The 27,808-nt window shown below is 38.4% G+C and overlaps 1 protein-coding gene across 19 annotated transcripts in view; it reads left to right on the top strand.

Moving 5' to 3' along the window:
* The first annotated feature begins 8,617 nt into the window (after window positions 1-8,617).
* Window positions 8,618-27,808, top strand: part of ABI3BP (ABI family member 3 binding protein) — a 162,935-nt gene continuing 143,744 nt past the window's right edge. For all 19 annotated transcript variants that reach the window (XM_082073943.1, XM_082073940.1, XM_082073934.1 and 16 more), the window contains exon 1: window positions 8,618-8,768. In XM_082073943.1, coding sequence (XP_081930069.1) covers window positions 8,690-8,768 — 79 coding nt within the window. In that variant the 5' untranslated portion in view covers window positions 8,618-8,689. The remainder of the gene's footprint in view (window positions 8,769-27,808) is intronic.

Here is a 27,808-nt window from a genome sequence, read left to right as displayed (position 1 = left end):
CAAGGATGTTTGGCCTGATGCATTGTTTGACTCTACGAATCTATTTTTTGGGGAGCTGCACTGTTTGCTAAATCTAAACATGGTTCTTGACATTGAAGAAATTTTCCAACAGACATTTGAGAGCTACTTGCTGGAAATCTACAGTTGCTGTTCATTTCTGAAGTGAAACATAACCACTTTCCCCTGAAGATAATGTGCTTTGTAATTATGTAGAATATAATGTTTTAGAGGTGTTTTGATTAGCCTTACAGTTGCAAAATCCTTGCTCTATGACTGGCCAGAAAATTTTTTTACAGACAGTATGTCTGCACTGAGAGTTTTTTATTTAATCCTGGATTTAGTTTGCTTCAAATAAATGTCACATGCACCATTATTTTAATCTTCATATAATATACGCTCCTTTTTTCTGTCCTTGGGTATGATGATAATTATGACAACTAAAGGTATGAATAGCTACATTACAAATTATTTTTAACAGTTTTGCTGTGTAATTTAGAGTAATGTTCTGTTGATCATTAGCTACCTTTTTCACCTTAAAATGAAATCTACAGTTTATAGTGTTTTTACATGTTTAAATTCTGTGTACGTTAGTGACAAGGAACCACACTTGAAAGTTATTCACAGTATTCTGAACTAGATAAGCCTGTTGATTGTAAACTAGTACAGCCAAATTCGGCCAAAAAGTTTCTGGAAGATGTGTTTTAGGCCAAAATGACTCATAAGGAGAGGGGAACAAACATGAATTATTTCCCTCCTGTCTTTGCATACATTCATCAAATCTGTGCATCCTAGCCAAAGGAGTAATTTTTTTATGCCAAGAAAATAAGTATCCTTTAATCTGGTAGTCTTCCTTCATCTAACTTTCAGACTACTCTTCATAAAACCAACAGTTGTTTTTTTATTATTATTTGCTCTAGTTATTTCCAGGGCTCCCCCTGGCATTCTGTCAGAATGTTTGAATGACTGATGTTGGGAAAGGGAGGGAAGAGGGAAATGGGGACAGCTTAAGGCTGCACCTGCTGTTCCTGGCATAGGCCAGATTCAGTACTGAGTTGGTTTTAATTCAGCGCCTCAACTGTAGTGAGGCAAAACTAAAACTTTGAGATATAGTCTGACGTTTCCGTATTTTTTTTTGCTGTGATAAATTGAGCTGACAGCAATAGAGAGAATAAATTATTCTATTTTAAGTCAAAGAACACAGGCAACAGCCTCGTAAGCTGTTTTTTTTTTTTGTTTTATTTTCTTTTTTTGCATCGCCTTGCTCTAAGGCCTAACTATTATCCAAATAGCATTTTAGTCTCCATCTCTGTTCTGTCTTTGGAGCTTATGCTGGGAAGACATCATGCAACAAAGAAACAAAAAAACCTCCAAAATGCGGAACTTGCAGGTTTGGGTAGCAGCTGTTTGCAGTCTGTGGGTGTACTGTCTGTAGTGCACTGCATGGAGGAACAATTTGATAAGGAGCACCACGTCAAAGCTAGTTAGCCTTTCTGAGAGGTATGGATTATTTTGTGTAGGGCAGCACTAGAGAAATACAATCATACCCCTCTCAAAACCTTTTCTCCTCCTGGTACTTCCGTGTGCTCATCGAACTCCCTGGCAGGTAACTCCGGAGCAATGCCGGGTGCTCTCCGGCCATGTCCTGGCTGCAAACTCGGTGTGCGGAGCTGGCAGATGGTCATCAGGCACCCCGCAGGTTTGAAGCCCAGCCATGTTTGTTGACGTTGAAGCAAAACGCTCTATCCCAGTCCCGGCTACTTCACTCACCTGCTCCCTCAACTCTCTGCAGAGACTTTCTGTATAATTAATTCCTCTTGATGAGGGGGTTGTTGAATTAATTCCTCTTGATGAGGGGGTTGTTGAATTAATTCCTCTTGATGAGGGGGTTGTTGCGGGCTCAGGTCAGGTGAAGAGGTGCGCGGCCGGCTAAAAGCTGGCTCGAGGACGCCCCCTAGCGTCCAAAAGTGGCATCGCTGATGTGAGTGTTGGAGGGCTTGGGGTACGGGGGTTCGGCTGGGAATTGGAACAGTCTATCAGGAGCGGCTAAGGAGCAATCCGGAGTTACAGGCCTGGGGCACAGAACATGGGTTGAGGAATAGAGAAGCATGTTATATCTCTTTGAGATGATTAAGGGGAGGAAGTCAGAAGTACTTGATCAGGGTATGAATAAGCAGTGGGGAAGGGGTACCATTCTTTATGGCATAGTAGTTTGACCTGTGGCAATAATCTGAAATAAACTAGATCTATATCAGAGATACGTGATATGACACGTGGTATTCATTCCTGTACAAACACCCTATAGTGTAACTTGGCAGACATCAGAGCCGTCAATCATTAGTGCTTCATTATCTTCAGAGCTGGGTGCTCCTGCTGATCTGTGTTAAAGACAGACATATCTTCTTCACAATAATATCACCATTGGCATCAACGTTCATGTTCTAAATGTAAAAACAGACATTTTGTATCCTACCCTTGTGTGTAGTAATAGACTCCAGACTTTGCATCTGAGTTCAGTAATCCGGACTGTGATCTTACATTATCTTCACAAATCAGAACATACTGTGGAGAGAGGCTGAAAGAGACCAGGAGAGGTAGACTTCTGCAGTGGAAGATTGTAACGGAAAGACCGAGGGTCCATACAGCATAGATTATGAAGCCCATCTTCCAAAGCAATCTAAGATAGGACTGATGCGTAAAGTCTTTGCCCACATTTTAAGCATGTTTAGACTAATTGAATTATAATCCAGAATAATTTATGCTATCCTAGATTCATTCTAATCCTGAGAAAATTGATGTGTACTGAGATATTTTTGATTCATGCACTTACTCTGTTAGAGACTCATTACTGTCATGTGCCTTTCTGTGTTTTGCTCTTTGCTTCTGCCTGCATTTTAGTGGATTCTGTTTAAGCAGGCAGTGATAAGTATTTAGAGATATGATGGCAGGAGAGGCACAGACAGAACATGTTTGGAAGGAATGTTGCAGAGTAATCCAGTAATAGAGGGGCTGTATTTGTGTTAATCATCTCAAGTGGCACAAATGTGTAGAAAAGATTAAGATAGTTTTCTTCAAAGACAGCAATGTCATCAAGAGTAAGTAGTTATGTAGTGCTTCAAAGGTCAAGGTGGGTTTGTGTTCTGTTAAGATCTGATAGAGAAGGGGAAGCCTTCAGACAAGGAACCCTTCAAAGAAATATTCAAGATATTCAGTACTTACTCGATATCTTTGATATTGATATCTTTTTTCAGTATCTTTGCCAGTAACCTGGAGGAGGTGACAGGGTGGTCTCTTGTCAAGTTTTCTGGTGACACAAAGTTGGAATAACCACTTCATAATTCTTCAGGGCACGGCTGCCATTCAGAGGAACCCAGGCAGGCTGGAGGAATGTGCTGACACGAACTTCATTACATTCAACGGGAACAACTACAAAGTCCTGTATTTGGGTGGGAATAACCCCTGCAGTGATACAAGATGGGGACTGACTGGTTGGGGAGCAGCTCTGCTGAAAAGGACTTAGGGATGTGGGTGGGCAGCAGGCTGCACAGGAACCAGCAGTGGGCCCCGGCAGCAAGGCAGGTCAAGAGTGTCCTGGGCTGTACGAACAGGAGCAGGGCCAGTAGTTTGAGGGAAATAATTGTATCCCACTACTCACCACTGGTTGGATGACATGTCTAGATAGTGTCCAGTGTTGGTCTCTCAGCCTTTCCCCAAATACAATAAAGGACAGACATCAATAAACTGGACCAAGTCTGATAAAGCTTAACCAAGCTGGTCAGGGTCTGGAGCACTTGCCCTGTGAAGACAGGCTGAGGGAACAGGATTCGTTCAGTCAGGAGAAGAGGTTGCTTCATGAAACCTAACAGCAACCCTCACGATACTTCCAAAGAGGCTGACAAGAAGATGAATCTATGCTCCTCACAGTGTTGTGTACTGGGAGCATGAGAGAAAATGGGCACAAGTTGAAACAAAGGAGGTTTAGACTGGTTATAAGGGAAAAATGTTTTCCCTTGAGGATGGACAGACAGTGGAGCAGGAGCTTAGTGAGATTGTGCAGGCTTCTTCTCTGGAGCCTTCAAGACCTGACTGTTAAGAAATAATTTTAAAAAGCAAAATAAGCCTCAAATAAAATAATACAACATATCGAGATCAAGGAGTACTGACAGAGTTGAAAACCTAGAATCACTCTGACTCTCCACATGGTGAATGTTGATAATGTTGTTGAAACTACAGAAGTGAGTGTACTAGGTTGAGTTACAAAGGGAACAGTAAGAGAAGTTAATAAATTCGTAGAGAAGCTAAATAAATGGTTTTGTTACCTCACTCCATGTAATGCAGAACTTTGGTGAACTGCACAGCCTGTTAGTAGAGATGAATCACTGTCTGAAATTATGAAGGTCAAATGGGTGAGTGCTGGAACATTTTGATGAAATATATAACAAAATGTCACAAGAACCAGCTGTTCTGTCCATCCCTTTTGACTGATTTTCTTCCTTTCACTTTGTCTCTGATCCCATTCATGTGGAGATCTGGAACCCAGTTTGGGATCAGGATACTAGAATGCATTGGCATTGTCATTTTTGAGCTATCAAATGTGATATGTCATACCTTTTGACTAACAGATTAGCATATGAGCCTGTGTTTTTGATAGCATGAGAGTTCAAATGTTTGCTCGTAAAAGTAGGAATTGGGGAATGGGGAAGACGAAGTAAATGCAGACTCTCAGAAAGTAAAGATCTTTTTTTCCCTTCTTTTTCTTTTTTTAAGCAACACATCTGAAAGAATGTTCTTTGGCATCTCTTTTTTCCTGAAGGTCTTTAGAGGAGATCCCGTGACATTTACAAGAAAAGAAGTCCAATAGCTGAATCACATACAAAAGAATGATAATTATAATTAACATTATTATAGTATATTTTATGCCAAAGGCACTTGTCAAAAGATTGACAGTACTGGTGAAGGGTACAGTACCAACCAGCAATGTTGTGAAAAAAGACAGGCCAAATGTACTGCAAGTCCTTGCTCTTAGAGAAATCAGTATGGCATTATTGTGCTTTTCAGAGTGGAGATATAATTTTATTTTTTGAGGTTGTGCTTCACACACTCTTCCTGCTTTAAATTTGTAAGTAGTTGAGTCACCTTGGCTTTTGCTTGTCAAAATAATTCAGGAAGATAGGTGAATTGGAATTTAGCCCAAAGCTCAACAAATGCATGTTAGTCTTTGGAAACAAAATGTAAAATCCCATCTCCTGCTCTCCTCCTCTTCTTCCCCCATCTTTCTGTTTTCCTTCCCATACTCTTGTTTTCACTGTACTTGCTGGTCTGGGAACTATTAAAATAGAACTAGAAAAGCTCTGTTCTGCTCTCAGACTAGCTGTGATGCCATCTTGTTGGAATCTCTGTTGCTGAGACCTACCCCAGAGAGACTCAGTTGAAGTTAAGGTAAGCAAGTAAACTTTTGAGTACTTTACTTAAACATTAATTTGGTGCTGAAGAGGAGTAATTAAGGGATCAGAGATTTTGACTTTTCCTGAACAAATCTGATCTGAGATTTCTCATAACTGCACTTATAGCTTTTTGTTTTTTTTCCTTTTATGCTAAAGGTATAATAACGCGAAACTGTCATTAACTGAATCTTCTTTGTTATCTTTTCCTTCCTTCTGAGACATCAAAGGATGGGTAATGTAATTCTAGGTTTGTGTGGATGAGAGAAACCTGAGGAACTTCTGGGTTAGATAATTTCTGGTGTGAAGTGTGACATGCAACTTTTATTTCTGTGAACTGAAACCAAATGCTGTCTCTGTTTAAATGGAGATTGTGGAGCAACCTGCCAACAAGAAGAGAAATCCGATACCTGAACAGCATTACGGAAGCATCCAGTAGTGCGGGATAGTGCTTGAAGTCCCAGGAACTCTCTTCTTTTCCAATGTTTGGTTTTTCATTGCGGTAGTCGTCATCCAGTGAACAGCAGAAGGATTTGGGAAAGAGGAAAGCAGAAGATGGTGTGGCTTTTCGTTTTTCATATAACAGGACTCCTAGGAAAGGTCAGTCCTGTAAAATAATAAGTGGACAAAAATCACTGATCACATAGATGATACAGATGTGTGAAGTATATAGGAAAAGTATAAGAGAATATTATATTGCTGATTTTTTGACTCAGCATATATTTGACAGAAATTTACACTTGCACCTGCTTATTGAACCATAATTGCCCCTGATGAAGTATATGCTTGATAAGACGTGGATTTTTGAACTCTGGGCTGAGCAGAGTTGTTTTGCACAAGAATGATCCAGAGGAAAAAGGTCATGGATAGTCTGCCAGGGTTTCAAGGGGAGAGTTAAATATTCCTGTGGTGTACCAACCGAAGAACTGTTTGAATAATGCATAGGAGGAAGAGGAAAGGTGTAACTGGCAGCAGAGAAGCAAGCGGTTACAAAAGCAGGAATGGGAGTATATTTATTTCTGAGAGAGAAGATAAAACCCATTTTGTTAGACAGCCAAATAACTAATACGTTTCACTGAGATTTTTCTGAGTAGAAGTTGGCCTTTGTATATTTTGTTGAAAGGTGTGTGATCTTTAAAAGGAGGGTGAATTTGCGATAAGATAAACTTTACAGTAGTAAGAAGACAACTGTGAGTGACCAAGAAGTAATTATTTCCATTACTTCTCCTGAGATACTAATCCATCAAATGATTGCTTTCTTACTTTTAATTTTAAGGAGGAAAAAAACAATGTGTTTTCTGGAGCATTTTTGAAAATAGTGTTTCAATCCTTTGCTGTGTGTATCAAGCTTTCTGTCATTTGAAACTCTTTGACCATCAGGTGTGGTCAGTGTGTGTCCAACTGTATGGCCTTTCAAACATCTTTTCATCTCATCCAAATTATATTTGTTGCATTTATCTGTTCATAGTATTCATGTTCAGCATTCGAATCTTCCCAAAGATCCTTGAGGGGATTTTTGTTTGGGGATTTTTTGGGGATCTGTCTATAATATTGACTTCCAACTTGCTATTCCCAGATTTGAGTTAGTGAATCAGAAAAAGGTTTTCTTTTGTCAGAATTAAGAGGATGTGATCAGGCTGGAAAATATTTCCATCATCAAACTGTTTTTGTGATAGCTTTGTGCTGTCCATACTGATTAGAGGAGCTTGAAATTCCTTGGTATTGTTTCTAGGACCATTACTGTTAACTTCTGGTTTAAAGTTTTTCCTGAAGTATTGAGTACATGGGGTCTTTTAAATAGAGTACTAATCTGCTTTTTAAGAAATGTTCCTATATGCTTTAATATGTTACCCTTTTATTTTAAATTACCTTGCTTCTACCCAGCCCAGGCACTAGTGCTGTGATTTTTCACTGCTTATAGAACACTCTAGAGAAGTAGAATGATGTCAGGTCCAGGAAAGGAGGGACTGGGAACAGTCTGAGCATACTGAAGAGCTTTACATATTGCAAGCATTGGATATGTTTGGGTTTTGTTGTTAACATTTGTGGTTTGGTGGGGTTTTTTTGTTTGTTTGGGGTTTTTTTTGTGTGTATGTGTTTGTTGTTGTTGGATTTGTTTTTTGTTTTTATAAACCAGTTTGGTGGGTTTTTTTAGTGTTTTTTTTTGGGGGGGGGTGTTTGTTTTGTTTTGTTGTTGTTGGTTTTGTGTGTGTATGTGGTTTGTTTTGGGGTTGGTTTGTTTTTGGTTGGTTGGGGAGCGGGGGAGAGCAACATCACTAGTTAACTGAATAGATTTAGTCTCTTTTGAGATGTTTTCCAGATACTGAGACTAAATTCTCCCTTATTCAGCTGTATCCTTTTTCTTCTGCTTCACCCTTTCCTTCCCACCTTTCTCAGTTGTTAGTAGGACCAAATTCTATGCTTAGTCGGCACATTGTAAACATCAAGTGAAACAACTTTTAATGGAATTTCTTTTTCATTTGGAGTTATGTAACTGGTGAGAGGATCTAGCCCCTGGAAGGAGAAGCACTGCCTTATTGCTTTCAATGTGCACTGTGTCCACTGGCTCACCAGACATGTATAAAAGGGGAAAATACAAAATATTTTTAAATTGCTAGGATCAGGTATGAGTGAAAAACAAACAAACCACATTTAGTTTTTTCAAAGACAGATCTTTTGCAGATAAATATTTATCATACCTGTTTATAATGTCATGCCACATGAAACTAGTGGGTTTTTTGCCTGCATGAAAGCCACATCTAGCCCAAATTAATCTTAAGCAAAATCTTGAGAATGCAAAAATACTGAGTTCCATATAGCAAACAGTTCTCTGAGTATTACAAATGTTATTTTTGCATTTTCAGTCCAGTTTTCTTTGATGAAACAGTGAAAATGTCTCTCAGATTAGTTTTCAGTTTATATAAGTTTTGATATTCCTGGTTTTATTTGCACAAAAGTTAAGTGATTAAACAACAATCTCTTATCCTGAGTGGTGGAAAAACCTTGTAACAAACCCCAGAACATTATTGTAGGGGGAGCCTGATAATATTTTTATTTTTTTGCAATGCTAATTCTCCTTATCCAGTGGGAGTGAATGATGTCATCCTGTCTCCTCCCACTATGTAAACTAAGCTTGTGTCCAAGTGTTGCTGCCTCTTGTCACAGAGAGAACAGTTCACTTAAATGCAGCTGCAGTACTTTTGTGTGATACCTGTCAGAATCATTCCCAGTGCGAGGTTGGGTTTGTGACCATGATGTCAAGATTGGTCTTTCTCCTTTTCTGTGGATATATTGCATTAAGCCTGGGAAATGCTCAGAAATTGCCAAGAGGCAAGTAGCTATGACAACTTTCTGGGTTTTTGTTTGTTTTTCTGTTGTGGGGCTCTTTGTTTTTTAATGCTTATGTTTTACCATGGAAATTTGCTTTCAAGATGTTAGGAATGATTAAAGATAATGGAAAAGATGGAAGAAGATCAGTCAGCAGAGCAAGGTCCAGGTACAAGAAAGTAACTTTAAAGCTCTTGAATAAAACAAGCTCAGTTGTTTTTCTGGTATCTTGTAATTCTAGTGAGAAGTACCATGAAACAAAATAACTGTATTTAATTATTTTATAATTATTTAGACAGCATTGTGTAGGTTTGTGGTTTAAGGTTTTAAAGAAAATGTGACTTAAAAGCACCTTGTGTTATTGGTGGAAAATTTCACTTCTGTCTTGAAAGAACTTTTATACTTTCCCTTTATATCCATCCTTAACAATTCATTAACAATTGACTTTTGTAGGTCAGGCAGTATGCATTTTGAGGGAGAGAAATACGATTTATTAAAATTTCAACAAGAAGGCAAAAATCCTCCAAGCCTGTGTGAATATTTTGTTAACTATTCCTTTCTCCTTGATTCTGGAAGTACAGTAGATTTGTAAAGCTGGCAGGATTTCTTTTCTTCCTTGCTAATGTGACCCTGTAACATTGGCATTTTACTAGTATTCTGTTATGACAGGAAGAACAGTCATAGCATAAAGTGAAAAGAATATTTCTATATCTAGGTCATAAAACACTTTGCAGTACCTTGGCATTAAAACAGCACTTTCACAACTGTTTCTGTACTGCACGTCTTGCTCTCACTTTGTGAAAGTGCTTGCCTGAGTCCACTGTGCTTTGTAATGCATTTTACATCTGCAGTCTTCTGCAACCACTAACTTTTAGAAAGGAAGCTGTGATTTAGTTCCTTATGCAAACGTTTATTAAGAAACCAGCACTTTGAGGGCTTCCTAGGAGATTCTCTTTCATAGATGGAGAACACAAAAGTATTTTGGAGAGAAGGAGTGATTTTTAAATTTCTTTAAAGCTCATCTTTTGGAGCCAATGTCAAGTTTTCCGAATACTGCTGATAGTGAGGCAATGAGTAATTTGTGAGTAGCAGATAGATATGCAGTTACTGTTCAAGTCAAGCAGACTGTAAGACCATAGTTTTATCAAGAAAGCAATCTATAAGTAAACTAGGATAGCCAAGTTTTCATAGGGGAAATGCATTACCTTATTTGAGGGAAGGAACTTTTCTAGTGCTTGTCTTTTTAAATGGTTTCACTGGACTTTCTGCTCACTGCCCCAGAATATTAGCTGTACATTTATGTTAACTGTGAAATTCAGACAAAGCTACTGATCCACTGCAGTCAATGGGAGACTAACTCTAGGATTTTTCCTGTTTTTCCTGTCCTAAAATAACATTGCAGAAGTGAAGTGCTGTTTGCCAAATGCACAAAGCTGCAGGTGGAAACTTTTTTGTTTCAATGAAAAAGCTCTTTAAAGATTCTTCCATCACAGTGCTGAAAGATCAGTCTTAATTATTCTGTATGCAGCTGTCTCTCAGGTTATTATTTACATTGGACTGCATTTAAAAAACAAGTACCTAGGTGTTATTTGGAAATGTTCGAAGGACTGTGTTTTTCTGTAATGCTGTTTTTTGACAGGGAGTACAGATTTTTTTCGTAAGCAAAGAATACAATTTGATCTTAAGGTATTTTTAAGATGGTGATACGTAGTGCTAGTATTCTGTTAAGAGAGCTATTCCGGCCTGCTAAGCAAGCTTAAAATCCCATTAATTCCTGTGCTCTTCAAGTCACAAACTATGTCACTGAGTCTCCAGAGTCAGTCGTGTTCTGTGGGGAGCAGTGGAATCAATTTCATAACTTGAGGGAGAACAATCTTGGCAAACTGGCTTTGGTTAGTGCTGCAGGTACTCCTGTGAACAGCTTCTCAATGTGAATCTTGCCATTCTTACCACTGCTTTGGAAGTCTTCTTACCACTGCTCCAAGTCTTCTCTCCAGGAGGCCTTGATCCTTTGTCTCGTGGACTGGGATTTCCTTTCAGTGATGCAAGGTGGAAAGAACATCTTGCCTCCTGCAGCTGCAAAGGAACAGAGACAGTACACGCTTTGGCTGTCAGTGGCTTCCAGAGCTATTTGAGAAATTGTGTGAAAATACATTGTCCAGGGGGCTGAAACACATATAACTCAGTTTTCTCATACTTATTTACACTTTCAGCTACACAAGTGTGTGTTTGACTAGAATGACAAAGTTATTGCTGTTCTCAAAAGGGTGTTCTTTATTGACAAATTATTTCTTTAATTATATTTACTTCAAAAATTAAGGCACCGGTAGAGGAATCATTTGGAAATGATACCGCCATGACTCAAGTAGGCAAAGTCAGGGAAATGTCAGTTAAATTTTCCAGTGGAAACTTTGCACTACTTCTGTGTATCCTGCATTTTAATAGCCTGTAGAGAAAATAGGCCTCTACTGATATCTGGACCTAGTGTAGGGCCCTAAGTGAAGGTGAACACCCTTTTCCTTGCAGTTCTTTGTCCCATTTACTGTAGTAAATGACAAGTGATGAGGCAGTTACAGGCTGTATCTTAATTCAGACTCTTTTTACATTAAGATCTCACAGACATAAGTAAGGGCAATGTAATTGGAAAGGGAAGGTTGGTGAGTATTGTGTTTTACTGTGGAGGCAATGCCTTTTTTACAGTTGTGTTTGTGTTTAATGAGTTTCTGTTTGAGGGATCAGCTAAGAAAATTCTGTAGTCAGTGCCTGTGGAGACTGTCTAAGGGGTGGGAAGTGATGGTACGATTAGGGATGGTCTTTTGTCAGGTATTTTAGCCACTGTTCCTTCAACTCTCTCCAGCTTCTAAAGGTTTCTTTTTCATAAGAAAGAAGAGAGACTTGTACATTTTCCACCCACTTTTTGTCTCTTCCCTCATGCCACTATGCCAGTGCCATCCAACACATAATTCTTCAGTTCAACACAGTTGTACGTGAAACATTTTAATGATGGGTGGAAACAGTTGCAGTGCCTAGGTGTCAGAGTTATAACTTGTCATGCTTTCTCTAATTTGTATGGTTCTGCCAAACAGAAACATTCCATGCTTGAAGAATGCAGCATTGTCTCTCTAGACAGGAATTGAGTACAGACAAAAACTCTTGTCTTTAGAGAAGGAGTTGGTAAGCAGAGCATCTGAGAGTGAGATGAAAAAGCAGAGCAACATAACCAAGAATAAACAAGTTACAGGACATAATCCACAAGATGTACGGCCTTGTAAACTGTGTTTCACTGGCATCTTCCCAGCTGGACCTGATACAAATTTGTTGAAGGCAACAGTTGTGGAACAAGTTCTTAGTGTTTGGTAAAACAGCATTTCATGGTTTTGATTTTGCCAGTTGACTTTCCAGTTACAACACAGGTGTGCATAGAAATGCACTTTTTCACTATAATCTCTGTTTCTGATAGCTTTTGTGTTAGCTTCGTGTTCTGTTTTTCTTTGTTGGAGCAGAAAAGAGTTCGGGGTTGATCCCTTCTTGTACACTTAGAGTTTTATGAAGTTTTTAAAAAGAAGAGTCTGAATGTGTGGGATTTTGTTCCTCCCCATTCCTTACCTCCCCCCCCAGACCCCCACCCCACCCCCCGCCATGTTCTGACCTCTGAGGTTTTCCTACTATTTGTATTAGTCATCAGGTAGATAGGAATTCAGGCTCGTACTTCTTCTGCTCTCCAGGATTCAGGCTTGTCCTGTTCTGCTTTCCAGGAAGCACTCAGGAGACCTTAATTCACCTTCCTCTTGGTTGCTGCCTTCTTCAGGAAAAAGACTACAGACTTGACATTCCTTCTGGGACCATGTGAAAGAGCCTGATTTACAGACTCATGTAGGGAAAAACAGATCCAAATCTTTCTTGTTTCTATGGTTGTCAACCGTGGGGATAAGTAGGAAAAACAATAGTTTTACTCCAAGGGTTTTTTTTTTTTCCTTTGGTAAGTAAACAGGAGTGTTAGAAAATATTGTAGATAACTACTAGCTAAGATTTGTATTTATGGTAATTATAACTGACATCCCTTTGAGAGTGAATGCTGTATTTACAGTATACTTCCAAACTTACCATTGACATTTGTGAAAGGAACGGGCTGATTTTATTCATAGCTAAATTTGCTAGCTGTGCTATGTTACATAATATTTCTTCCTAATGAGAGGTTAAACTCGGCATGTGTTTTCACTTACTAGTGTCAAGCAGTTAAAATAATGTTCAGTTATTTCAGTGTATCACTGTCACTATACTGCAAGAGCCAAACCTTAATCTTTAAACTTTTGTGCTGCACACATACCCACCCACACCCTCCAAGAGCACCCTTTTGGTAGCTGTAGGATAGCAGGACAGAGCTTGTAAGACAGGGGAAAGTCTGAAAGTTGGAGTTTTTGAACATGTGATGAAGCTGGCGTATCAAATTATCACAAAAGGAGTGAAATAACATGTGGTTTATATGTTGCTTTCTTCATGGTTTACAAAACAGCTTTCTGGGAACTGTTTTTCAAAATACACAACGCGTTAATCTTTGAAAAACATATTCTAATGAAGGAGGCTCAGTTTGGACTAAATTATTGAACTTCATTTTTTTAGTGTCTGGAAAGAGAAGTGCAAAATTAATTTGATTTGTGCGAAATTCTTCTCTCGTGTTTAGTGGTACATAAATGACAATAAAGTCCTACAAGGAATTTCAAAGTGATCATTAATTTGATATAATTGAGTGGCTAGGGTTTTCAGTCAGTAGATACGTCATGGCAAATTTGTCTCATTCTTTGCTGAAAATGAAAACAACCCATAAGAATGTTGCCATTATAGCTGCTCATTTAAGCAAAGTTATCTTATCATGCAGACAGTTGTGTCCTAGGATCACACAAAAATATATCAAAATCTGGTATTGAACGTCAGGCTTCATAGTTCAAAGATAATCTGTAATACCAGAATTCCAATTTTTTGCTGGCACAGGCAGTGGTGTGACAGTGTGATGATACATATGGGTGGATTCTGCCAGGATTAAATTCCATAGCATATGAACGCCTCTAAAATGATCTCACTGCTGGATAATCTGTATAACCTTCCACCTCTTCATTTTCATTTTAATGTTCCCAAGTATCTATTTCTGAATACTATTTTTCAGTCCTCCTCCAAATAATCTTTTGTATCTAACCATTCCAGCAGGACAAGCTACATAACTCATTTGAGGGGAGAGCTATAGGCTAAATCCTGTGGCTGCTTTTTGGCCAGACCTACTGTATATGGATAGTATAGTCTGTGTATCTATTAACTGGTGGTACTGTGAAAGGTCAATGATTCTGAAAATTCTCTGGAGTGTTTGGAATTACCAGCTGTGTACTACACATTGCATGTGCAAAGAGAAAGCTCTATCTGCTCCAGGGAGAAAAAACGGCCAGCAGTGACCTGCCATAGTCAAAACTGTTCATACAGCTCCTGGTGGATTTCTTTTCCTTGCAGAAATCAAGTGCAGACTTGAAATTGTTGGTAAGCAGGATAAATTTGTCACTGTGGAGTGTTCTTGACTGCCATCTTCTGCAGGAGGTGGTCAGAGACTCACTGGCATGGATTGTGCAGCAATGTTATATTAAATCTTAGGTGTGAAGAGAGGCAGGTATTAGTGTTCTGGTAAGGCAGTGGCCTAAAGTAGGTGTCATTAGCAAAACAGCCCAGTCTGTAGTTTGCTCCCAAGTGGAAGAGGGAAGCCAGTGGAAGAGGAAGCGGGCCAGATGCCATCCAAGGTTGCCTAACAGGCCTTATTTCAAATGCCTTTATTTAGAACTTGGGCTTTCTACAATACAGACAAACATGTATGTAATGTTTGCTTTATGAAATATATGTCTGTGTTATTTTGCTGTGAGGATAGTGTTAATGAAGATAACTACTGACACCATCATAAAGCAAACCTTTGTGTGCTCAAGGCCTGGGACAACTTACCAAGCACAGCTGCCCATCAAAACATACCAGTCATATGGCTTTATACTCTGTCTAAATCAACCCTAAGCCTCTGTACATGAGCAAACCACTGTGTGTCATGTCGAGGTGGAGAAAAAATGGATCAGGCTTTGAATGACCAAGTGAATTTCCACTGTTGATGAAGTTTTTATGGTCACCAGGATTAAATGGTTTTGCACTCTTTGCTTAACCAAAGTGATGTCATCAGAACATCCAGATATCCAGGTTAAGTAAGGATGGTCACATTAAGAATATCAACCCAGAGTCTTTACCACTTCAGAGCTGCTGAATAAAATGCTGGTAAAGAGTTGAGGCACTATCTGCTGGAAATACTAGATCTAAAGACAGGGAAATAACAAATGCTTTTTTGTTAGAATAAAGCTAGTCTTCTCCCAGTCTGGATAGGAGTTGTTGCTGAGATCCATCACTCTCTAATGATTAAATATTAATTAGAGTGTTTTCTGAAAGAAAAATAAGTGAGGCAAGTGAAACCACAGTGTTTTCTTGGGCTAACTGTAGTAGTGATTTTTATGCAAATCCTATTTATCTTGAACAAATGTGTCAAGTCAGCAAGGCTCCATGTGACTAAATCCACTTCAAAAAACCCAAAGTACCTAAACCTCTGTGGGTGATGTGATTTTTTAAAAAATTATTATTATTTTTTTGTATATGTGTGTGGTGTGCTAACAGTAGAGTGTTACTGTCTGTACTTAATAAGGGATTGTAATTCAGTGCTATCATTAAAGACAGAGAGTCAATTGCATGATGGATTCTCAAAGTGTGAGGGAATTTCTTTTGTAGGGTTATTTCTGCATTTGCTTATAGTTTTAAGTTTTTGCATTATTCTTGAAATCTGCTCAGGAAAAGCACGACACAATAAAGCAGTAAGGTTTTAATATTATTTTGTATCGCCAGCAGTTGTGACATTAGTTTATGAATCTATAAATGGCCACAGAGTGCTCGATATGAGTTTACATAATTAATACTTTGGGAACCTGGCCAATTTTAGAGGACTGGCAGTGAATGTGGGGATAACAAAATGTTTGAATTTGCATAGGGAAAAATCTTTTCTCCTTTTGTCAACTGCTTGCCTCTGCTTTATATTAATTATCCACTCTATTTTTTATTTCTATGATGTAAAAGTCTGGAATCATTTTAGAACACATAAAATTGTGGTTGGTTCAAGAATACAAATATATAAACTTGGAATATCCCAGAGGGTTTTTTTTTTTTCTGCTTTGAAGTGAAAGCATTTTCTGGCAGTTTTGATTTCCTCATTACCATAATTCAAGCCTATACATGAACATGAAAAATGCAAGACTTCAGAACTTATCAATTATCACTTTTCTTTTTAAATCTCGGTATGTCTGTACAACATGCACAAGCATATGCTGAAAATAAAGGAATGGGTGCAATAATCCAAAAGTTAGTCAGAAATTCAGCTTTGGGATACAAATAATAGGAAGATAAATGTATTGTCTGACCTGGAAATTTTGGCAGAGTTCCATTATCTCTGGCTCACACAAACACTGAAGTGGTTGGATTAAATGCCAGAGCACAGTTTTTATTTATAGCATGGTGTATGCTAAAGCACAGCTTGTTACACAGTTAGGGAAATGGCTGTAGTCAGGTTTGAGAACTGTGAATTCTCTTAGTTTGATGAAGAGCTGTCTCAGGTAAAAGTGAGGGGGTTGCATGTTCATCTTAAATCAACACATCTCCTTTCTTCATCATAAGGCTTATTAACAGCTATTTACTCTTGTGAACACGACTATGAAATCGTTCCACATTGACAACCCATTATTTGCTTCCTTACTGATGAGAACCAGCTTTTAGCTGTGCTATGACAAACATAAATATTGCAGGTCTTCAGCCTTTCTTCTTGCTTTTTATTTTAATTACGAGGAAGGCAAAATCTGGTAATTCTAATAAAATGTCTCCTTGCTTGTGTTGATTATTCAGTGCTCCTTAGTAGGTGATAAATCTGCTGTGACTGAATTGGTGATGGTGTAGTAGTTAATTTATGTTGTCTGTTTATCAAGTCTTTGTACAAACATCATAAATAAGATTTTTTTTTTTTAACAGAATTCAAATACAGATTATGCAGACTTGTTTTGAATTTTGGACAGATTTCCTGATTTTTTTCTCCAATGGAAGATTTATACTTAGACTAAACTTGCAAACAAGTAAGCAAGCAATGAGGATGATTTTACACAGACTCTAGCACACAGAGGCATGTGTACACACACAAAACCATAGTGGGATCTAGTTCATTTTTGGTAAATGGTTTGTGTCAAAAATTATTTGTTTTAATTTCCCAGGTTTTTATCAATCCCCCTCTACACTCCCAGTTTTAGTATCATGGTCAAATAGTAGCTGATAAAAGCATTATTATGTCATCAACATGCAGAAATGGATTCTTAGAAAGCAGAGTTTCTCAATAGGGTAACCAATGTTTGTTGTGTTCCCGTTCCACTCAGAAATGCTTACAGAAATGAGCAGTGAACAACATATGTTATGAGTATATTTATTTGAAGGGAATGTAAGGTTGTTCATAGTATTAGTGTGAAGAAAAATTACAAATGCTTCACCACACAAAGGAAATGGATGCTCCTACTTATGCCCAATTTCAATGAAGAAAACTCAGGCCAGTACTGGGGGTCAGTACTGGGGCCAATATTATTCAGTATATTCATTAACAATTTAGATGAGGGAATAGAGTGTACTTTCAGCAAGTTTGCTGATGACACTAAGCTGGGAGGAGTGGCTGACACGCCAGAAGGCTGTGCTGCCATCCAGCGGGACCTGGACAGGCTGGAGAGTTGGGCGGGGAAAAATTTAATGAAATATAAGGGCAAGTGTAGAGTCTTGCATCTGGGCAGGAACAACCCCAGGTTTCAGTATAAGTTGGTGAACGACCTGTAGAGAGCAGTGTAGGGGAAAGGGACCTAGGGGTCCTGGTGGACAACAGGATGACCATGAGCCAGCACTGTGCCCTTGTGGCCAAGAAGACCAATGGCATCCTGGGGTGTATTACAAGGGGGGTGGTTAGTAGATCGAGAGAGGTCCTCCTTCCCCTCTACTACGACCTGGTGAGACCCCATCTGGAATATTATGTGAAGTTCTGGGCCCCTCAGTTCAAGAAGGACAGGGAACTGCTGGAGAGAGTCCAGCGCAGGGCAACAAAGATGATTACGGGAGTGGAGCATCTCCCTTACGAAGAAAGGCTGAGGGAACTGGGTCTCTTTAGTTTGGAGAAGAGGAGACTGAGGGGTGACCTTATTAATGTTTATAAATATATAGAGGGTGAGTGCCACGAGGATGGAGCCAGGCTCTTCTTGGTGGCAAACAATGATAGGACAAGGGGTAATGGGATCAAGCTGGAACACAAGTGGTTCCACTTAAATTTGAGAAAAAACTTCTGAGTGAGGGTGCCAGAGCACTGGAACAGGCTGCCCAGGGTGGGTTGTGGAGTCTCCTTCCCTGGAGACATTCAAAACCCGCCTGGACATGTTCCTGTGCCACCTCACCTAGGTGTTCCTGCTCCAGCAGGGGGATTGGACTAGATGATCTTTTGAGGTCCCTTCCAATCCCAAACATATTGTGATACTGTGATTATGGATATTTTTTCCCATAACCTGGCTTTTCTAGGGCGGGAAGTTTTGTGTGGGTTTTTTTTTGTGTGGGGTTTTTTGTTTGTTTGTTTGGGTTTTTTTGTTTTGGTTTTGTTTTTTGTTGGTTGGTTTGGTGGGGTTTTGTTTTTTGTTTGTTTTGTTGTTGATTGTTTTGTCGTTGTTGTTTGTTCAGTTTTTTGGGTGGTTATTTTGTTGGGGTTTTTTTCTCCATTAATTTGCTTCTGTAGTGCTAAAACATTTATCAGCTGTCAAACAAAACTGACATGGGGAAGACCATCTCATTTGAAAACTCTTTAGCTGTGAAGCAATATTTATGTACTTAATACACTCTTAAGTCAGAGAACATTCCTTAGGAATGAATGTAACCTACTACACACTGGGTTACAAGATCAGTGATGAGAGAGATATAACTTTCTACATACCATAAATTCTCCATGAACAATTGGATACATGCTTGAATGAAGTACAAGTAAAAAAGCAAAGTCAGTTATACACAGATTGCCTAGCTAATGGGTCTGTGTGTAGGTGTACATGCCCTTATCCTGCCCCAAAATTAGCATAAGCCTTCCTTTTGTATAGCTGATAGTGGTTTTTTAATTGAAAATTTTCTTTCAATAAAACACTGGATGGAGAATTAAAAAAAAAAAAAAAAAAGAAAGAAAAGCCCCGTAAATATAGATGTAGAAAGATGGATTAGAAATAGACATTATTCCCTGCTGTTTTCTTTCATCTCTGTAGATAAAAGGCGATGTAGTGAAAATGGAGCAGGTGATGTAATGGATACAGAATCTGGAAATAGAGTCGAACAACGTAAACTCTCTATTGTCTGCCATATCCTGGGTACGAAGGGAAATGGGTGGGAGAACAGATGGAACACTTTGGAAGTAGCAAAAATAAGAATTTATGAACTCCCTTACTCCCTTAGAACACCCTTACTCATACATATAGCTTTTATTTTGCATATATACTTAGTATAAATATATTTGTTTTCCATTTTTTTCTCTAATCCGTTTATTTAGAACAATTTACTTCATACTTATTTTTCTTAAGGTGGGTTAACAATGCCTCTGCCTCACAACATGTTCATAGTGCTGAGAAAAAAAAAAAAAGATTTCTGCCCCATTTTGAAACTCAATATTAGTTTAAAAAATCATCAAGTATTTATCATATTAGTGGTTTCTATTTTCACACCCTTCGATTAAAGACTTACTGGAAGTCTGATGCTTCTTTCTTCAGACATTTACTTGAACTTTGGAAGCTTTCCTTTGATCTCTGAAAACTCAGAATGTGGAACAAAATAGAAGAAGATTAAAAGGGTCACCTGTGATTTTTCTTAATCTGTTACTTTTTTTTTTTTCTTAAACAAGCCAGGTAATCAGTCTTGAGATCTATCTCATCCTAATGGTGCAAGATGAGATAAATTTTCCAGCTGGAAAAACTATATGCAGTTGGAATCAACCCCTACAGGACTCGGCTGTATCCAGCTAGTGTTATAGATATATGTGCGAATGTTCAGTTTGGAGACCAAGAACATAAGTGAAACCACTTTATTTTCACTGCTCTGTCGGAAACACTGAGCAACTCTTTCTTTTTTTTTTTTTTTTTTTGGTTTGTGTCTATAGCTTCTATAGCTTTCTAAACTGAAAGGGAATAACCAGTTAAAAGTTTTGATGATAGACTTGAATGTGTTGACTGCAGTTCTCAAAGCAAAACAGCATTTCATATTCGATTGCTTGTTTTGTTCAGTCATGAAGTTTACTTATTCTTTCTGAGATTAGCATGTGATATACAGCAACACCTAAGAGTCCTTGTATATGCTTCAGATATTTAATTACTTTATCAGCTGTCTGCCTCTGAAAACTGGGGAACTTATTCCAAAGTTAAAACAGAATATTGCGAGCACCTTTGCCAAGTGCACATCCAAAGCTATTAATCTTTGCACAATTTGAAGTCCTGTATGTCTTGGAAGTTAGAAGAAGATTTTGAGCAGAGAACTCAGGTACTTTGTGTGGTCATATGATGGTTGCACACATCCCTACTTGTGCAATCTCAATATAATTGGCAGATTGTACTTTTCAGTTTCTAGATGTTTCTGCTAGAAATAGATTATTGAATTAACTTCTGAGGAGATACTGTTCAATGATATCTTATTTTAGATACCTTTTATTTGATCTTTTGAGAACCTATGAACTAAACCAGACTGTCATTCTCAAGAGATGGGCATGGATGTGTTTACTTAAATATTAAATCTTAAAAGAGGAACAAACCATTCAAACTCATTGATACATCAGGAGTGCAGCAATGTCTGTCTCACTAATTGCACTGTCATTCCGTAAAGATGATTTAGGAAGTTAGCTTGATGGGTACCTGTTTCTGAATGGGTGTCTTCCTTCAATTTGAAAGCTTATCATTATGTACAACTCACCTTGTTTTATTTGCCCAACCCAAGTTCTTTCCCAAGCATACACAAATCACAAACCGTTCTTCATCACTGAAATGAGGTCAGGAATTAATGTGGAGATTTCTCAAGAACCAGGAAGACTGTCAACGGGGACTTTGGACTTTTAACCACTGACTGCTGTTCTTTGAGACCAGTTTTCCGTCTGCTTGTAATCTACCCTTCCAGTCTGCATTTCTATGGTTTGGCAGACACGTTCGGGCCTTGGTAAATTTGTGGTGGCTGTTCTGAATCACCACTTTGTTTGTCATGTGCATGTGTGTGACCATCTGTTCCTGGTGACCAAGGTTAGGCTGCACAGCTTGCTTGCAGTTTCCTGGATGCTTTTTCTTGCCCTTAATCAACCAATTGCACTGAGATATTTTTCGTTCTCACATGACAAATTAATCTTGCCTCTCCCTGACGGTTCTCTTATGCTCCTCTATAGACTGAAGAGATCATGCTTTATTGGATTTTAAATATCTACGTGTTAGAGAAAGGAAGTAGGATATTTGAATTCAAGCATAGCACTGAGGAGGGCAACCCTTCTTCAAGCATTATGATGCGTACTTAGAGGTGTGGGAGAAAAAATGATAGCCTTCAAGTGGCAAAATATTCATTTCTACAAAGAAAGACAGGGCTGAAACTGACTTCCTGAAGTCATTTTGACACCCTCGTGCTTGTTCCCAAGGCAGTTTGTTCAAGAGCTTCTTTGCTTTTATCTGTTTTCCAGCTATTTTCTTTGCTACATTTTATGTAATGTCTGCTCTTCACAAATACGGAGCAGAGCTTATTCCTATTGCTTTCCCCCAGGGCTTTGTTTGGTAAGAGATCTTTTAAGAAGTGAAGACTAGTACATAAAAGGTCTGGGTGCCAGTTCTTCAGATTTATAGTAGAGAAGACCACAATCTTGAAACATACCTAAATATGGTGATTCTGAGACTCATAGACTAGTTTACAATGTAAGAGTTCAAAGTACTAATACATTCTGGTTTCAAAATTACTCTGTTAGTATAGATTGCAAACCTTGCTAACTGTCTATATTGGTGAAAAAGTAATTACAGCAAACACATCTTTATTAATCAAACCAGGAACCATTACAATCAACAAATTTTTGCCTGCAAGAAATAAGTTTATTTCTGTAGTATAAAAATCCATGCTTTGGGATTCAACAAACTCTTGGAAAGCATTTTGTGCATCCTGCGGGTTGTGGAAGAGTTTTCCCTGCAAAAAGTTGTCAAGATGCTTGAAGAACTGGTAGTTGGTTGATGAGAGGTCAGGTGAATATGGCGGATGAGGCAAAACATAGTAGCCCAATGCGTTCAACTTTTGCAGTGTTGGCTGTGCAATGTGTAGCTGGATGTTGTTGTGGAGAAGAATTGGGCCCTTTCTGTTGACCAATGCCGGCTGCAGGCATTGCAGTTTTTGGTGCATCTCATGGATTTGCTGAGCATAATTCTCAGATGGAATGGTTTCATCAGGATTCAGAAAGCTGTAATGGATAAGACCAGCAGCAGACCACTAAACAGTGACCCTGACCATTTTTTGGTGCAAGTTTGGCTTTGGGAAGTGCTTTGGAGCTTCTCAGTCCAGCCACTGAGCTGGTCATCGCTGGTTATCATATACAATCCACTTTTTCTTGCACAACACAATCCGATCAAGAAATGGTTCATTGTTGTTGTGTAGAATAAGAGAAGATGACACTTCCAAACAATGATGTTTTGGATTTTCAGTCAGTTCCTGAGGCAACCACTTATCAATTTTTTTCACTTTTCCGATTTGTTTCAAATGCTGAATGACCATAGAATGGTGGTGTTTAATTCTTTGGCATCTTCATGTGCAGTTGTAAGAGGGTCAGCTTCAATGATAGCTCTCAAGTGGTCATTGTCAACTTCTGATGGGCAGTCACTATGCTCCTCACCTTCAAGGCTCTCGTCTCCTTTGCGAAACTTCTTGAACCACCACTGCACTGTACATTCATTAGCACTCCCTGGACTAAATGTGTTGTTGATGTTGCTAGTCATCTCTGCTGCTTTATGACCCATTTTGAACTCTAATAAGAAAATAGCTCAAATTTGCTTTTTGTCTAACATCACTTCCATAGTTTAAAATAAACGTAAAATAAACAGCAAGTAATAAGTCAGTAGGAAAAAAAAACAAAGCAAGAAAAGCACATTCAAATGATGTATAATGTAATGACATTTTTGAGAATGTATTCCAATATCACATGGCAAATTTCAACAATGCAAAAACCACTATTACTTTTGCACCAACCTATCTTTAATCAGGTTCATCCTTAAGAAATAACCATGTGCTGAATCAGAGAAGGAGGTAAAACAAAATTAGCTATGAAAACATCTAACTCAGTGTTACAGAACACTGACCTAAAGACTCCATTGTTCTTTGAGCTGCTTGACGTGTGACAAGTAAGATAATACTTATTACAGAATGAGGATTTTAGTATATGACTACCTCTTTTGTTCTAAGTATATAGATAACCATGCAAATATCAATTTAATACTGCTTGGGGTTTTTCTTTAACATTAATTCAAAACTGTCTTATTCTGACACAGTAGAAATGACACTTTGTTATTATCAGTTATTTCATATTCTTTTTATTTTAAATCTGACACCTCCCAAAGTGCTTCAAAAGATACACAGATGAACAGTTACACAGCAAATCAATCCAAGAGATAGGCATTGAAAAATAAAAAAAGTATTCTGATGAAATACATAGTGGTCACATGTAAAATGACCACTACAATGTGAGAACCTCACTGCAGTTTGGCTTTGCATCAATCCATGTAGCAGATTATCTGTGCATTCAGTAACGATAATATCGTGGATTGTAAAGTATCGTATCTTCACTCTTCTCTCAGAAGCAAATGCACTTCCAGATACTGTTTTTCATTATACCTTTGATTTTTAATTCTTAAAAAATGCACTGATATTTGCAGAAGAGCAGTGGATTAAGGGAGTGGTGATGTAAACACTGCCTGCTTTTGAATAGGTAATGGCAGCAGTAGTGCTAAGCACCGCCTGCCAAAGAACATGTTCTTAAGAAACTTGTTGCATTCAGGTCCACAGTCTTTAATACTGATCACTTCAATCTATTAATATTTATAAGTTGTGAGGAGAGCCAGACCAACAGCATCTGAATTCCTCATCTGCTTAAGTTATTAGTATCTTGTTGAGATTTCCCTAGTGAGAAGCTGTTGTTAAAGTCCGCGTTTTTATTCAGCTGATCAGCTCTAAAATACCCTACATGCGGTCATGTCTGAAGATCACGTTTCTCTTTTAGTGTTTGGATTGGCTGGTGCTCTTTGAAGTCTTGAAAGGGAGTTATAACTAGAAAACCTGGGAGATTTTCTTGCTCCTCACAGTCTTCTACACACCTTTATCAAATATTTTCAAGCAGAATCTGTCAGGTTTTTTGGTCAAGATACAGTTTGCTTCATGGCTCAGCTTGGGTGGAGTTGCCTTGGACCTATTTCCTTGGACAGAAGAAGGAGCCAGGATCGGAAAGACCAGCTCTTCTGGGCAAAATGCAGTCACTGTCTCATCAGCTCTGTCCAGGTGGAGTTGCATCGGCCCAGAAAAAGACATGCCAAGGCAGTCTGGAAGAAGACAACAATAAACAACTAGCTCTGGGAGTAAAGCCAGGAGAACAATGCCCTGGAGATCATAATTATATCAGATGCAAATCAAGCTTTATCCTAGTGCAAATAAGTGATCCATAATCTAAACTGAAATAAGGATTTGAGTGAGGTTGTTTTATTAACAATGAGTTTTTTCATTGCCTTTAAGTTTTGTGGGTTTTGTGCTGTTGATTTGAAAAGTAATATTCATCAAAAATGGTTCATCATCAAAATAATGATAGGTTTTGTTCTGTCCCTACCCTGCAAAAATGTTGAATAGTTTGATGTTAAATTTTATTTACATATTTAGCACATGTATTTGACATTTAAACACAACTAAGTTTCATGACTGAGCAAAGAAGGGAGTAGAATTTTCTATGAAATGAAAGAAAAATAAAACAATATCTTATGACATGAGCCAGGGATAGGTTGTTTGAACTCTATCCAAAGAAGTTTTCAGAAGTTTAAGTCCTGTTCCCTTTTCTGTCAGTGCTAAAGACTTGGTTATTCTCAAACAACAGTTTTCTTGCTTGTTTTCAATTTTGTTTGCCATTTTAGCAAATGATGGGAAATGAGCTGCAGAATGAAACCTAGAAATGAGGGTTGATAGACCACTGAAGTAGGATCCCACGTTTAAATCCAGGCTCTTTTTAACTTTTAACTCCAAAATAAGGACAGTTACTGTACATATTCCAATAAAAAATAGTTTTAAACCAATATGTGTAAGGAGCCTTGTGAGGGAGATAGTGAAAAGGAAGCAAGTGGGACAAAAAAGAAGTGGTTGAATGACCTGAAAACAGGTGAGAGAAATGGCAGCGTACAAATAATAAATTCCTTTTTGTACATTGCTTTATGTAGATATGTAGAAGCTGGAATTGCTGATAAGTATATTTTTAGCTCTGCATTGTCCTTACTAGTCCTAAAGTAATAGCAACCTACAGCTGGTTAACTCACTTCTGAACTGTAGTGATAACTAGAGAGGACTTGGCAAAGGAAGTGTTAAAAACTGTTCAGTTTTGTAATATAAATGCTCTTAATGAGTTTCTCTGAGAAGTATCTATTTAGTTTATATCCTTAAAAACAGAGAGAGTAGTTCAGATTAGCATTAGTAAAACTAAATTGGAACTGAAGGAAGAGGTCTCAGCAATCTGGAAAGACTGCTGTGAGAAAGGGCACTGGAAGGGATGGGGCTTCAGCCAAACACCAGTATTGAGGGTTTTTTCTCCTGCATATTTCAGATATTTGTACTCCTTTTGTGGTGAATTTGTATTGTAAATGAAATTTCAAAAATCACCCCATGATATGAAAGAAGTACAGAGGGGAATTATAATTTCTGATATTTTATTTGCTGTGCACACTCTGTTAAGACACCTAAAAAAAGTTGCCATCTTTCAAATAAAAGGATTTTAAAGGCATAGACAAGAAGGAATTTGTTTAAAAATCACTTGAAAGCATCTTAATTCTGAGTTGGGCAAGTAGTGAAGTTGAAATTCCAGTAGATTATTCTTACAGCACAACTGATGGCAGAATGTCCCCTTGACAACTCTAGGCCATTAAATACTGCTATGAAAACAAGTAAATGGACCAAGTGTGTTTGTTTTGGTTGTACTGGCTGAAAATATTTCTTTCTGCATCTGGAGATGCTAGAAAATACAGAATGAAGGATCACATGAAAGTAAGATCGATCGATCGATCTGTCTGTCTGTCTGTCTATCTATCTATCTATCTATCTATCTATCTATCTATCTATCTATTGCCTGGAAGTTAGCTTGCTACAGCTTGTTCTAGTTTATTTCTCAAAGGAACTAAATTGAAATTCTCTGTTTCCTGTTGGCTGACATAATGTGACTTCCTCTTTAACACGTAGATTCTTTTGAGAGGCATCTAACGGTTCTAATAGACATCATGAGTTAGATGGAGTTTAGGTTGTTTGGATCTTTCTTTGGTGATGTCTTTTCTTCTCTTTTAAATTACTGCAAGTCATAGGACAGGTTGTGCTATCACACCTACTCTGACAGTGGGAGTCGAAAAGAGGTGCTAACTTAAAAACTTAATAAGGTGGAATCAATTACTTGTTCCTGGGTATCAATAATAATCCTTGATCATAAGTCTTTATCCTATCTATCAAGCACCATGGTCAAAATAAGAAAAAAAACTACAATTTCTGTATTAGACAGTGTCATTGCAAGTGGAAAAAGTAGCGTTTCAAAATAAAATGATTGCTTCTGCTCCTCCTCCTTCTTCCTTGAATCAACAGAATGACTTTGAAATTCAGAGAATCAATAGCCTAGGGGCAGAGAAATTCAGGTTAAGAATAGTGTTAGCACTGGAACAGGAATTGTACTGCTGAAACTTTCCCGATTGCTTAACCCTAAAAATTTGCCAATGGATCTCAGTGTAATAAGTGTTGGTTCATAGTTAAGAATAACAGTGGTTTTTTTCATCTTTTCTGGAAGCTGCCTGAGCAAAGAAATCCTGTGAGCAAAAGTTAGACTCCTTTTGTAGACAGGTGTGCATGTATGTGTTCTGCAAACTTAAATATTGCTTGTTGAGAGCTTGTTTTTCTGAACTAATGTTAGACTTGTGTACAGAGTTTAGGAGTGTACAGGGTGTAGGCATACTGTCATGGAGGCACCCTAGAAATCAATCTAGGCAGGCGATAAGCTCCAAGCAGACTTTATTCTAACCAGATCTGCTTAGTGGAGAGCCAACTAGAAATGGGGTTTGTCCAAAATTATTCAGCACTCCGGCAACATTTAATAAATTGCAGGTTTGAGATACCAGTTGGGGATATTATTATCATACGACCACACAAGAATAATGATCCACAGCATGCTCATGCTCACAAAAAGAAGAGGCCTCTTTGACTCAAAGGTACCCAGAAGAAATAATTGCTTGCCTGGGATGGCCAAGCCTAGCTGGATTTGGACTTCACTGGGGTCATCATGAGCATGGTCCAGAAGCTTTTCTGGGCCTGGGCACCTTGCTGGATGAGAACCCTGTCTGTTGACATATGGTTCCCTTCTGCTCCCCCAGCTGGGGGGAGGTGTCCATGAGGAGTCATGGTGCCCCTGGGGTGGGGGGAGTGACTGTTGGCACCAGCCGAAGTGTGTTTGTGAGGACAGGCACAGTGGGGCAGGAAAGGCACTAAAGAGCCATCACCTGCCCTATTGAAAGTTCTAGACCTCATTGGGCTGTGTGCAACTGCCACACATACTAATATTTTGAAACAAACAAGCAAATAAACAAACAAACAAACAAAAACTGGGGAGCTTCAATTGTAAATGACAAAATTGTGTGCAATGCTCTTAGCTTACCCTCTCTCAATAAGATATTCTTTGT

This window comes from Streptopelia decaocto (assembly GCF_964273445.1).
Source record: "Streptopelia decaocto genome assembly, chromosome: 1".
In the NCBI taxonomy this organism is placed as follows: Eukaryota; Metazoa; Chordata; class Aves; order Columbiformes; family Columbidae; genus Streptopelia; species Streptopelia decaocto.
The sequence above is the reverse complement of the archived record's forward strand: the minus strand, read 5'-3'. Positions and strand labels throughout refer to the sequence as shown.